Here is a 14,310-nt window from a genome sequence, read left to right as displayed (position 1 = left end):
GGAGGTGTAGGAAACACCAGCAGGTGGTCACAGTTACATCCACCAGCCTCTTGTTTCCTGGAAGCCAAAGCTAGCAGCATTTACAGTAAAACTGATTGTTCGAAGTTGTATCATTATTCCCAGATTTCTCGAGTGCTGCTAATCTCAGTTAATTATATTGGAAATCCCTTGTATTATGACCATGTAATTCATGATGTGCCAGTAGAAGTCATGGTTCATAATAATCACATAATGGACAAGGGACTTAGACATAATCAGATTTTAGTTACCCTGTCGTGTTTCCGTAATGCTTTTGTAAAACCGACATAATCACAAAAAAGCACCAGTTATTTAAACATTTTTTATCAGATTGATGTACAGTATCTTTCTCTCTCTTTTTTTAAACAATGTAAGATAACAAAAATTGGATTACAATTGCTGGGAACAGACTATGATAAACTGTTTGCTTGTGTGCAGAATGAAATTTAATAATGGCTTCAGCATCTCAATTTTTAGTAATGTTAAACCTGTTCAGTAGTAGCACTCCGCAGCCAAAGGCTGCTTTCAAAGAGGAAGCATTACAGCATTTTGAAAACCATATCTCCAAGAGCATAGCTGTCCTATAAACCTTGAAAAATATCCTATACCCTCACAATTAACCCTGATGTTAACATTTACTGTGCATATGAGGGCTTTACTTTTTCTATGATATGCGGTGCAAAAAAACCACTCTTAGTAGCTGTAAGAATTTTAAAGGTCAGTGTCTGCTTCTCAAAATAAAGAGAGACACTTTTTACTTTACAGGAATATGGTTGGTGATTAGAATAGAGGACTTGCAAGCTAGACTCTCTGATCTCTAATGTTTTATCTCCACTCTGACCCCAATCACTTCAGCTGTACACTTGACATCCTGAGAAAGGGTCCAACTACACTTGTTTCAGCACTGTACTGCCAAACTTAATTCAAAAGCATATATGAAACATTAGTTTGCAGTTGAAAAACAGATATCCTATCCCTACTTTTTTTTTTCTACAATAACAAAGGCATTTTATTTTAGAACAATAAATATTACAGAAGTGAGTGAGCAGAATTAGTAACTGCAATCCTTTTTAGGCTTCCCCTTCCCCCCCTTTCAGAAATGAACTGTGACGGTGACAAAAGCACTACCAGTTGACAGCAAAGGGGTACCTGCTGCCTCCTAAAAGGAAATGGAAAAGCTAGCTAATAGACATCCCAGTGAAAGATTAAGTAGAGGTTAAAGAATTCCTTCCTGGGATTGTAGACAGAGTGATTGGGAAATCACAGAATTGTAGGGCTAGAGCTTCTCAGCAGCCTCTTAAACAGGCTCTTCTCAGAAAAAAAAAAACCAGAATATTCCTGAAAGACACATCTGTGTTTTTCACAAAAGTGTCTTTCACAGACAGACTTCTCATCTATATCAGCAAGCTGATAAGAAGTTTTTCCATGCCTTCCATGCTGCAAAACAGCTCAAAATGGGGTTTTGTACCCTTACTTGACATGAAAAGCAATTAACCAACCTATTCTCTTTGTATTTGCAGCCTCTTGCCGTATCTCTTTTTCAGTCTTCTCTAAATTAAATAACTTTAATCCTTTTAGTATTTCCTCCCAGGTCATGTATTCTGAACTTCAGTTTGGAGTTTTTCTTTGTTGTTTTGTTTGTTTTTTGTTGTTGCTGCTTTTTTGTTGCAACGTCTCCAGTTTGCTTACTTATTTGGATTTCTGTGCACAAATTGAAGATGGTGCAGAGAAACCCAGCAAACTTAAGTTGCCAAGATTGGAACTGTAGTGGATTTGCCCATTGCTTTTTGGAGAAATAAACAAAAACTCTCCATTTCACGGAAGTGAAGAGATGTGCGATACGATGCAATAAGCTCAAAGGTCAAAGCCATGGCTTCTGTTTACAAAAATTTACAGACTTTTTCAGATTTAAGGAAAGTAAGGCTTTAGCCTGACATTGCAACATTTTGAGTAAAAGATCTTGATACAGAAAAGCACGTGCACAATGTTAAATTTGAATAATACCACAAAAGCTAGTGCTGCCTTACATACTGCAGACATCATATATTTGTCTCTTCTTTAAGCCAAAATTTCTTCTCTAGATACATCTATATATTTATGCTGCATTATAATTTTTTATATCATGTCATTTTTCAGATATGCAAATAACAGGCAGTTCTGAAAGTCTAGCACTGAAATTATTGAATTTAAAATTATTAATCAGAATGGAAAATTGAAATGCTTGTTTGATTTAGAGACTTCCATATGTTGGACAGCATGCTGATGATTACCACAGACATTGGGAAGGCAATATTATCAGGAGAACTGGTGGCTTCTCACTATTTCTGCACTATTTAGTTACCATTAAATTAATCAGGAGGGAGTTAGCATTAGTCAACTGCATTATAGTTAGCCTGGGAGAGTTAAAAATAACGCTCCCTTGGAGAACCCTTACCATTAGAGCATAAGAATTAAGTATTTTTCGTTGCTAGTGAGGAAAATAGCTGTGGAAATTGGGGCAATAGTCTTTGCTTTTCTACTTCCTAGCTCAAAAATGCAGTATATTATATATACTGCATTGAGAAACTCTAAATTTCCCTAGATTTTCGGCATCCATCTGTTGGAACATAGGGGAATAGGACTTGAACAGCTGGAGTGGGATATGAAGGGTATGAGAAATCACTCTTTAGCTTAAACCCTCAGTGGAAACCATATACGTGTATCTATAAAATCTCTAGCCAATTATTAACAGCTTAGCTACAAAATAACATTAAACCTTTATGAGGATTGAAAAATCTTGTCTCAAACTAATCTCCTAATATCAGAGAGCAGAAAAGACGTCAGAAACACCAGCCTGTTTAAAACCTTCACAAATTTAAATTTCAGACCCTATTGTTCTGAAAATAATCCTCCCCTGTGATCAAAAAGTAAACGAGAAGAGTCCATGACTGCAGTGCACAGAAAGAAGCCCACAGTATCCTGGCACACAGCTTTTGGTGTAGAATATCTGAGACATGAAATGAATCCCACAAGCAAGGTGAAGGCCTCAAACAGCGTGTGATTAATTTACAGGAGTGCTGTTGTGATGTCTTCCATAAACTGGAATACCTCCATTTTCCACAGATGGCTATTACGGGCACCATTCCTATGACAGGAAGATTAGTGGCATTTTTTTATTGCACACCTTGAGTGTTTAGATTAACCTTTCCTGTTCAATAATGCCTTCCATGCAAAATTATCTGCAAAAAGCAAATATTTTGAAAGCGGCTGTGGCACTTGTGCCTTGTGGACTTAATTACATACCAGTATGGAGTTAGGCAGCATGGTTCAACTGAGCCTCCCATCAGTTTCATCATGCAAGAAGCAAAAAATGAGTATTTCCTAGATAAATACCTGTGTGAAAAGACGTACATCTTAAGCAGTGTATCCACGGGCAAAGCACATGAGAAAAGCACAAGTGGCTTTAAGTCATTGCTGCAAGGGCATTCCTGGGAGCACTGTAGGATCAAGGTCTTTGGATGTGTTCCCTGTTGTGACCGTTGGATCAGTGCTACCTGCTGCAGAAAGACTAGGGCACAGCCACATTTCTGCCCATCCTTCCTACTCCAACATTGCCTCTTTTTGCAGATGGGTCTTGAGGTCCAAGAAGCTATCAATGTATAACAATGTGTAACACCTTACTCCATGGAACATGGAATTCCTGATCATCTGGAATGAACAGGGCATATGATGGGACTTACTAGAGTTTTCCCTAACCCCTCTCACCAACAGCTGTGCAAGAACTAGACACAACACAATGAAAGTCCTCAAGGGAAAGTCTCATGTGAAAGGCTAAATATTTATTTTAGCAACTTTCTGGAGCTAAAAATCAGGCTCAGATTATCTACCCTTGCCATCAGCACAGATCCTCTAGAAACTTCTTGGGAATACATTAGATCTTGGGCAGAGAACACCAAAGATGACAATCACTATTTCCCTAAAGCCTGAATACAAGATACTGAATTTACTCTCTAGAAATATTCTTTTAACATCTAATAACAAAGTAGTTTCTGAAATATGCATTTAGATTTCTTAAAAAAAAAAAAAAAAAAGTCATTTTTTTCTCTCCCTATAATCCCATCACTAAATTTTTAGGCTGCAAAGCCACAGAATTGACTTACATATACACACAGACTACCTATTTTCTTCTATGGCTGCAGAAGATTTTAGACCAGGAATGTGAAGCTTATACAGATGGCTCAAATCTGGCTTGTGGAATAGAGTAGGAATCCGTTATGATGATCCATTTGGACATGCTCCCATTTTTTGATCACTGAATATGAATTTATTCATCTTCTAGACATTTCCAGCATGCCCATCACCATTAAATAAAGCTGAGGAACTGCACAGCTATTTCTCTAAAAGGATTCTTGCCCCCTCTCTTCTTGCCTGATCAGCTGTTACATACTGGCTCATAAAGTACCTTTTTCCTCAAGGAATACTATATGTTGACCATAAAGCAATATCTTACTCATATGCATGTAGAAGAGCAAAATTCCTATTCCAGAAAGGACAGGCCATATTTTCCAATCATTGTGATGCCAAAGAAGATCACTCAATTTCTATTTAACTCTAATTAGCTTCCTCACATGTTATTAAATTACTTACCTGGAGGTGACAGGCATTCAAAAGCACCAAATATTTTCTCCATACTTTGCCAGTGTTAAGCAGTTGTTTAAAAATAATCATCCACTCCTTGTCACTTACAATCAAAAGCCTCATTGTAAAATATAGTCTGTATGTGTTTAGGTCAGTCACAGAAATGGAGACAAGGCCCATGTAGTAGATTCCTCAGCAGGTTACACCGGAAAGAAAAGAGAAGGGGGAGGGGGAAGAAAAGAAAGAAATACCTGGGACAGCCCTGAGGGAGGCAGTAGCCCATCCTGAAGGACACAAGCTCAGATTTCTGCTCAGTTAACAACAGGGCTCTGGGCATGTCACTGCCAGCTGGGTCCGTAAGGGGCTTCTCTGAAAGCTGGGCAGCTAAAATCATTTAGGCGCTTAAACCCTACAGCTCCCCCCATGTATTGCAGGCATTATGGCACCCAGTGACAAACACAAAGGTGCAATGCTACCTCACCTCTCTCTCTGTGCCTTAGAGCCTGCCTCAAAATGGAGTTTCTGTTATGCTCAAGGGCCCTAAGAAATTGGAAACATTTATCCTCCCAGCTGCCACCTGCTCCAGGAAGGCATGCAGGAACAGAGAAGGAAGAGCAATTCATGCTTAATTTGTGGTTCTGGGTGCTCCCTGGCTAGAGCAAACACAACACAAGAATGCAATGGACAATCGGCTTAATTTAGAGTGAGAAAATTAAGCAAGTTCGGAGAAGGTTCAATCACCAAAAGCAGCTAATTCAGGAAAGCAGCAGTCATAGAAGGTGTTCTGCTAAAAGTATTTTCTGGCTGAAATGTCTTTAAATCATACCACTGCATACCTACACAGACTGCATAAAGACACAGGCTGAAGTGGGCACCGAATTGGAAAGTGTTCATGGACTGATTTGAGAGTAACTTTATCCATGAGGACAGTTTAGAGAAAGTGTGTTATTAAAGTACTTTATTTCCATTTAGAGATTCACACAGGCATACACAGACAGTAGGTGGTGACAGCTGCTACCAGAACCATTTGTTATCTTACTCCTGTTCAGCTTTTGACAGTGTAAAATGAATATAAATGCTGAAAAGCTTTAACAGAGGTGAACCAAACAATAAAAAGTAGGAGGGAATGAATTCTGGTTAGGCTACTTTAGGGAAGAGCTTTATTTCTGTTTATTCCTGAGGCATGAATATGTGGCTGTGTTTCTAATGCTGACAATACTGTTGAGAGAATTCTTGTTGGATTTTACCAAATCCAGACCATCCCGAGGTGTGAGAGAGGGGAGAGCTGGCCTTGCAGCTAGCTTTAATGACATATCCAGAAACGGCATGAAAATAAGTCTTCAGCATATTATTGCTTTTCCCTAATAATCCTGTCCATCAAAATGGAGTGAACCTTTCACACAGTTTGCCTTAATAAAAGAGCTGGTGAAATATCTCTGTTTGGACTTAGCAGAAGCAAATCTCTCAGCATCAAGGGGATTAAATTAGTTGGCCTGAAATTATATTGCTTTTTCCAAGCAATCATGACAGCTCTCAAAATCTTGCTACAATATAGTCACATCACACCAGCTGACAGTTGCCTCCAAAAAAACATCCATTTTGGCCAGCTCCTCCTGTGACCACTATCAACACTGATGCTCCTGCTTCAAAGTTGAAGAGGCATTTTGAACTATAATCCTCTCAAGAGGAGGTACCGGTATCAGTTTTGACTTCTGATTGTTTTCACAGAATCATAGAATGGTTAGGGTTGGAAAGGACCTTAAGATATCTAGTTCCAGCCCCCCTCCCACAGGCAGGGACTCCTCACCCTAGACCATGTCACCCAAGGCTCTGTCTAACCTGGCCTTGAACTCTGCCAGGGATGAAGCATTTACCACTTCTTTGGGCAACCTCTTCCAGTGCCTCACTACCCTCACAGTAAAGAATTTCTTTATATCTAGCCTGAACTTCCCCTGTTTAAGTTTAAACCCATTATCCCTTGACCTATCAACAAGAGGAATAGCTCACATGGAGTATTTACTCCATCCTCAGTTGGTTTGATCTTGGATGAACTCACAGTGAAGGAATGACAAATTTCGTATTACAAATACAATCTATAAAAGAGATTTCAGTATGCTGTACAAAATATAAAGTTCCTCAGAAACTAATGTATATTGATTCCATGATATATGATTCATTTCAGCACTTTGGGGTTGTTTTTTTTGGAGTAGGCTGGGGGGGGTGTTGGTGGTGATGGATTTTTTTGGTTGGTTGGGATGTTTTTGCTTCTGTGACTACTTCTTTCACCCCAGCAGTACTGATAATGGAAACACTCAATAAAATCAGGATTGATCATAAGAGGGACAGATTTATAGTGCATCACACAGATTAAGCTGAAGTCAAATGGATGATATTTTCCTAAAACCTTTGCTCCTGATGTAATACTTCTGAAGCAAATTATTTACTATATGAGACAGACCCCTAAGTTTGCACTGAGGAGAGATAAAGCCTTTAATCTGAAGTTGGGCCAATAAACAGAAATGACAGGCTTAGGAATACTGCAGGGAACATCATTAGCTTCCGTGGGAGGGAAAGATTCACATCAAGATTATTTTTATAAAGCAGCATTCACCTAGAAATGAGCACAAACTAAAACGTTATATCCTTCAAATTTGGTGGGCACTCAAAAAAATCTCATTTTTGCAGAGACTTCTTGTTTCTGAAACGGGCCAAAACGATGATAGATGTACAAAACATGTCAGCCTTTGAGGAACATAAAATTTATCTTTGAATTTCTCTAACATTCTGCCCCACCTGGTAAACAAATCCCTTCCATGTACCTCTGGTTCGTGCTAAAAGGCTGGTTGCAGCCAAAGAAGGAATTTAAGCGTAGGCATAGACAGAACTTAAGATAAACCCAATGAAAATGTTGAGAGAGGAGGATCAATTCCACCCAACCAGATGCCACGGTGAGGACAAGCAGACTATTAAGATTATCTGGTAAAGTCACCCCTCACCAGATCCATACTTTTTTAGTAAACTGGTTTCTCAACAGAAATAGGGAAGATTTCTCATAATGCAGGACAACTCCTGCTTTCAGTCAGTATTGTGCAACTAGCAATGTGCCCAAGATAGCAAATGTGCCCTGCACACACATAATTACAGCATCCAGTGCTAACTCTAGACAGAGTAGCTAATACGCCAAAAACACCATACGTACATATTATTTGAATTATTCATTGCAGAACACATTGTAGGAAGCCTTGTGAATTTAGTTGTTCTCACCTGCCATCTGCATTCATATTTAGTAGTGAATTATATATTTTCAATGTGTTTTCTTGCAGGTTATTTACACAAACCTCATTAACAATAAAGACAGAGGGTTTATATACAATTCCTGCTCTGCTGACTGAAACTGCATACCAAGATGTCAATATGACTTTGAATAGAGCTGGGAAGTTATGCTGTAGGAAATCATGTCATTGAGGGAAAATCCTCTCTTTCTCCCCCATACTTTTTGTTTTTGTCTCTCCACTGAGACAAAACTGCCATTAACTGTTTCTTTGTTATCCTGGCTTCCTGCAGTATTTTTGATAGTGCCTAATAGTTGTAAAGACTCAATTACAGTACAATATACAAAAGCAGTTTGTTTTCAGCACTGTGTGATGCCTCCTATCAGGTTTTGAAAATTATTTTCAGAAGTAGCCTTCCTTAGCAGACATTTTCTGGGATGCAGTTAGTGTTCAACTTGCCAGGTGCCTGATGTGCAATGCAGTAACATTACCAGGCTGATTACTTGGATGGGTCTGAAGTGAAGGCATCTGGTTAGGACTGTTGGCCAGTCAGAAGAAAAGGCACTAATTAAATACTTTTTGCCTTTTCAGGTTTGTCTCTCTGATTAGCCACTCTAAAAATCACTGCAGGGGAAACCGCCATTATCTTTAACAGAGAGGCATGATTAAACATTCCTCTGCTAACAAAGAAAAAAAAAAATAGAAAAAAGGCAACACAATCAACTCAGCAAGGCTAGCAGGTTACTGCTGTATTCAAAGTAACTCAGCCCTTTTGTCTGACAGAGGAAAGCATAAGCGATCTCACGGAATTAGCCAATGAATCTTAGTGCCACACACTGTTTGACCAAATTTACTTGTTTTCCTAAGCTAAACTGGTCTTAAAATATGTATCTGTAACTACACAAATGGGTGGACATCTATTGGGCATCTTTAAAGCAAACTGTACTCCTGAATTTCGCATACACCGAACCTATAACAGGGATCAGTAAACTGTTCCCATTGCCAGTTTCTTACAACTGAACCTTTCACCTGGTTTTCAGAGAAAACAGTTCCAAAGTGCCAAGGTACATATCACCAGAGCTCTAATCTTATTCTTCTAAATTATACACATGCTAGCTAGAAAGCTACCTTAATCATCAACATTTCCACTGGTCTTTTACCAAAGCCATGGTTGGTCTTCTGGGAGACCTTTTCCTCTCTTCCTTATTAGCTAATGCCTGGGAGGTCTTTAACTCATAAAATTTCCTTGCTTGCTACTGCCAAAATTAAAGCCTTAATACCACAAAAAAAAATCTATGCTAAGTTCACAGTATCACAGACTCATTCTGTGACCTTTGATAAAGTACTTTGTCACAAGCATTTATATGACTGTGGTTTCAGCAATATTTATAGAGTCCTATACACTGCAAGAGAAGCCTCCTTTATCAGTGAAAATACAACATAGCGTCAGTTCACCTCTAATACAAAAATTGCCCATTATGCTTTCATTCCTTGCATTTTGTTTATATAATTGATGAGTCTTTGAATGGGATAACTCAGTAGTCTTCTAAAGGATGCATGTTCACAAAACCTGCTCAATAGCCTCCAGTTGTAACAAGGGCCTCCATGAAAATATAAATATCCTTTGGCAGGATTTTTAAAATTAAATGTTATTTCTGAAAAAACACTTGTATCTACTGGCAGGGGCACTCTCCAGTACACTGAGTCTGAAAGTAAAATATACTGTTACACATGCTAGCTATGGTAAAAAGACATAAACTGGCACAAGTTTTCAACCCCAGGTTGGCTGTAAAGCTTCAAATGTTTAAATGATTTGCTTCAAATTTAAAGCCTCTATAACCTTTAAGATATTGGCTAGACTTCTGCAGACCAAAAGCTCACTAAAGTTTTAGGCAAGATGTACCCCAAATTTCCCAGTTTGGAATTAAAATACAATTCTTACATAGCTCTGGGGAAAAAAAGTAAAATAAAATAACCAAATACCCTCAACAGTACAAAAAGCAACTGCCTCTTCAAGCCAACATCTATATTTGAATGTCCTTGTGACAAGACCATAAGGTATGCAGAGTGAGAGGGAGCTGCTTTTACTTAAAGCATTCCAAAAACACCACAGCCCTTTTGATCTTCAAAGCTGGTGTTATCGGACTGCAGACTGCAGCAAGATAAATAAAACTCTGTTGTGCTAGGTGAAACATGAAAAATGCAAACAAATCTCCTCCCTGCTCATTATGTCTGTGCATGGCACAGCCTTTCTTCTTCCCTTGCCCTCAGATCAGCTGGGTTTTCTAAAGTTACAACAATCTGCAGCTACAGAGGCTCCTTTGGATCCCTGGGAAATATTCCTATTCCTCTTCCCCTTTGAAACTCAGATGCAAGTCTTTCTACAACTCTTCTTCACATCTCCCCTTATGCTGAAATTCTCTGCTCGCTGTCTCCTTCCTGCCTAACTCCTCCCCTGGGAGTTTCCCCTAATCAGTTTTCTCAGATGCTTTCTGGGACTGTCTTTGCCTCACACCCCCAGAAATGCTCACTCAGACTTCATATTCAGTGCCAGGCAGGCCAACACAAGGAAGTGGTCCTTCTCCTACTGCATAGCCAAATCATTTTATCAGAAAGGCCAGCAAAATACAATAAAGGGTGATAAACCACACACAAAACATGCATCCTCCATCAGAACTTGGAAAACAATGACACACTTTTCAAGAAGCACTAAGATCATTCACCCAATTAAAGCCTTTTCCAGTGGTGTCTTTGTTGCTACCAAAACAGTACATTTAATTGTGCATCTTACTGTGCACCAATACCAGATGCTACAGCTATTTAGTATATTTATAACTTTCCCCCCTTAGTACAGAAGGAGCCATTTCTGTGAAATTAAGTTGAATCTGATTTTTGATGCATGTTTCTGCTCTTTGTATGGAACTGATGTGGAAAAGTCTCTCTCAAAGTCACTGACCCACTGCAGAAACACTACACAAAAATTAGTAGAGTTTGAGACACAAAAAGCATACAACTTAGATATAGGATGTCCCAAATGCAAGCACATCCCTTTAAAAACATTACTCTGATTTTGCAAGATTAAAGATTGAGTTATTATTAATTTCTTTGAGCTCTTACTGAGATGTCTTAGAGGAGACCTTACAGAACCCAGTCTTCACCATATTTAAATACTTTCTCTGAATCCTTATCTGTTCAGGTATGGTTTACAGAGACTCATGTCTTGTTTTTTGTCAAAGATAACTGAGGGGTTACACAGGTCTAAACATAACTCTTCATATCAGCAGTTAGACTCAAGGAAACTCTGAATTGCAGCAGTTTATACTGAAGGGAGTCCCAAATGATTTTTTCTTCTCACAATCATTCAAGAACCTGAAAGTCCAGGGAGTAGCCTGGTATCTCTTATTCCCATAAATTTAATAGAGGTCACAGCATGGCCAATTCAGCTGAAAAGTGTTATTACAGAAAAATCTGATGATACTTTTATGTTCACTGATGCGAACATAATTCTCTGGGTCTTTTAGGTACATATAGCATGTCTTATCCATGAGACACTTCAGCAGATATATAGGGTACCATGAGCAAAGTTGTAAGTGATGAATTTGCCGATTTATAACTTCTACTGATAACAAGATGATAGAAAATCTTAAATTTACGGGTGTTATTATATACACTGTGTAACTTTGCTCTGTGGAGAAGGGATGTGAAAGAAAATAAGTATTTATCACACCTGAACTAGGGGGATGCTTCCTCAAATGACCTTTGTTTCCTCTTAAGAATTGAGCTGATCTCCAACCAGTGCACAAAAATCTTAAAGACAGGGATAGCTTTGTAGATGCTAAGTGTGGATGCGAGTCTGTAACCCTTGCCTTTAAGAATCATAAGCAGGAAGAAAGACACATACATAGGAGAGCTTTTTTTCTGGACAGATTTAATCTTCTAAAGGGATCGCAAACTGCTGAGTTGATATAGCACCTCCTACAGATCAACCGCTGGATTTTAACTTTGTAAGCACAAGAAACCAATTACTATAACTAAACTCATTAGTTATGCAGAGCTGGCAAAACAGCTTAAGCAAGAGTCCCTTGGTTATACCCCATTTAAAGTAGAAACTACATTCATCCACATCAGGCTGCAGTTGTATATCCGTGCCATAAGCATCCACAACACTGCTCTCAGTGTGATTCAAGATATTAAGCACACAGCTTAGATAAGTATTAATTTGTTAATCTTCATTACAGATCTACTTTTAAAGCTGACTCGCAGTGAAGTCACTTAGATGAAATCATTGCACACTACACAATCCTGTTAAGGATGTTTATCCAAGCAAGGGACATTCAATTGCATTTTCATTAGTAGCACTATATGGTTATTCTACTTAAAGACAAGGATCTTACACTTCATCTATTTGCTTACAGTTGACTTTTCTTAAGAGCTAAAAACTAATTTTTACTACTCTTGGGCATTACAAAATCAGGTAGATTAATAAGACAAAGATTTGAGGACTGAAGGTGGTCCTACCCAGTACTGCAGCTCTGCTAGCACTGACTCTCCAAAACTTTAAGGAATTGTGCACTATCTAATTCTAAAGATGTGCATTTTTAAATCAAACATTGTTTACTGAGAAAGTCAATGGTTATGACGAACAGCAGGTGATTTTTCTATCAGATAAAGATTATATTCTTTTTAAGAGAAAACACAATGCTAAATTCTATATGGATCAAGATGATCAGAAAGATGGTCGATCTCATCCTTTTAACTTTCTATAGTAGTCTTCTGGAAGGAGAAGTCCTCCCATGAAATGAGGGCAGGGTTTCTGGTTTCCTTGCTTTGTATCACACTCTGCTTTCCTACCCATGGGACAAAGGCAGCAAAGCCTAATGCAGAGTTCATCACTGGCTTACTGAAATAAGTAAATAGCTGTCTGAGCCTCCTCCTTCAACCTCCTTCTGAAGACAGCCATGAATTTTGGTATCCTGAAGTTGAGCCTCTATTTTTTTAGATGGCGAAAATTATAGCTTCTTTCCTAACAGTGCTTTTTAGGTTTTAGTTTATTTTCTACTGTCTTGACTATCTCTTCCAGGAATATGACACTGCATTTTGTATTATATTCACATATATTTGTACTGGTTTTTATAGTACTAACTTTGATTGAAGTCAGGGTATATTTTACTTGGAATTCAATCTACTCAATTTATCAGTTACAAAAAGCATTTCTACCTAACAAAAGGTATATTATAACATTAATAAATAATGTTTTTGTTTCTTGTACAGCTTTTCAGTAAAGGTGCTGCTGTAGACGGTCCCTTTGAGTTAACTCTAGAAGATCTTCCTAGTATTGCCAGTTTTATTGAGGCAAAGCTTGTAATCTGCTACCTAAAACTGAGGAAGCCTGGTGAAGCTCTCAATCATTCACACAGGTAAAAATAAATATTGATTAGATACACTGCTAAGACAGAAATAAAAAAATAAATGAAAGACCATGAATTAAACCTGTGCAGGAAGAAACAGTCTAATAATGAGAAAAGAGGAAGCGATAAAACACAAGTTACACATGACACTGATGCTTAATGTAGACTAACACAACATCTGGGACATTAAGCCACAATAGCCCTGTATACATTTAACTGCTTTGATAGTGCATAAAGTGAAGTTTTGCAAATAAGTCACACAGTTCAGGGCACCCTTAAGGCTGAAGCTAGGCAAATATAAATATTCTCAGCCTTATATGACAGTAATGATATTATGAGCTCTTGATCTGCCTCAAGCCAGATTAGATCAGGGATAGCTTCAAATTATTTTCATTACATAATTCCTCATAGACTCACTTGTGATCCACATGACCAGCACCACCAGCAATGCATAAAGAAGCCAGAAAAAAAACTTGTGCACAGTGGAGATGAAATTCCCATTAGTTTCAGATGAGTTCAGATTTTGCTGGGCTTGTGCTGCCCTTAATTAGCATTCAGGCATAAGGACAGTTTCTGTTAAGCACGTGCATGTCCTGCCAGCAACACTTCATTACTGAGGTCTCTGTTCTTTTTTTTTTCCTCCTTGGATGCGATGTATTAAGATGGATACTGCAATTATTTCAGAGTGAGGATTTTTTCCATACAATCATTCCAAATGAATGTAACTACAAGAGAGTCATTACAACAAAAGAGAAGGCACATGCTTATGCCTGATGCACAGAAGACAGTGGTAAAGAATAATGTGTTGGTATAGAAATGCAATGCTACCATGGCAGCAGTTTCATTTAGCTACATGCTTAAGTCATGGGAAGTCTGAGAATCCTGACTTAATGACAAGGTCTTCATGTCCCACCCCAACTCATCCCCACCCTTTTCCCCAGGGGTTTTTCTCTGTAAAGCTATACCTACCGGGAGGCACTGGGGGCATTCATCCT

The 14,310-nt window shown here is 38.5% G+C and overlaps 1 protein-coding gene across 5 annotated transcripts in view; it reads left to right on the top strand.

The window, feature by feature from the left end:
• The window catches only part of SPATA16 (spermatogenesis associated 16), a 97,200-nt gene that overhangs the window by 19,167 nt on the left and 63,723 nt on the right, over positions 1–14,310 (top strand). For all 5 annotated transcript variants that reach the window (XM_061367266.1, XM_061367265.1, XM_061367264.1 and 2 more), the window contains exon 3: positions 13,179–13,324. In XM_061367266.1, the coding sequence (XP_061223250.1) occupies positions 13,179–13,324 (146 nt within the window). The remainder of the gene's footprint in view (positions 1–13,178; positions 13,325–14,310) is intronic.

The sequence above is a fragment of the Neopsephotus bourkii genome, unplaced genomic scaffold, assembly GCF_033783945.1.
Source record: "Neopsephotus bourkii isolate Nb327-2 ecotype Australia unplaced genomic scaffold, CSIRO-AGI_Nbou_v1 NB_1373, whole genome shotgun sequence".
Lineage (NCBI taxonomy): Eukaryota > Metazoa > Chordata > Aves > Psittaciformes > Psittacidae > Neopsephotus > Neopsephotus bourkii.
Note: the sequence above shows the minus strand (reverse complement) of the source record. Positions and strands in the feature narration are given on the sequence as shown.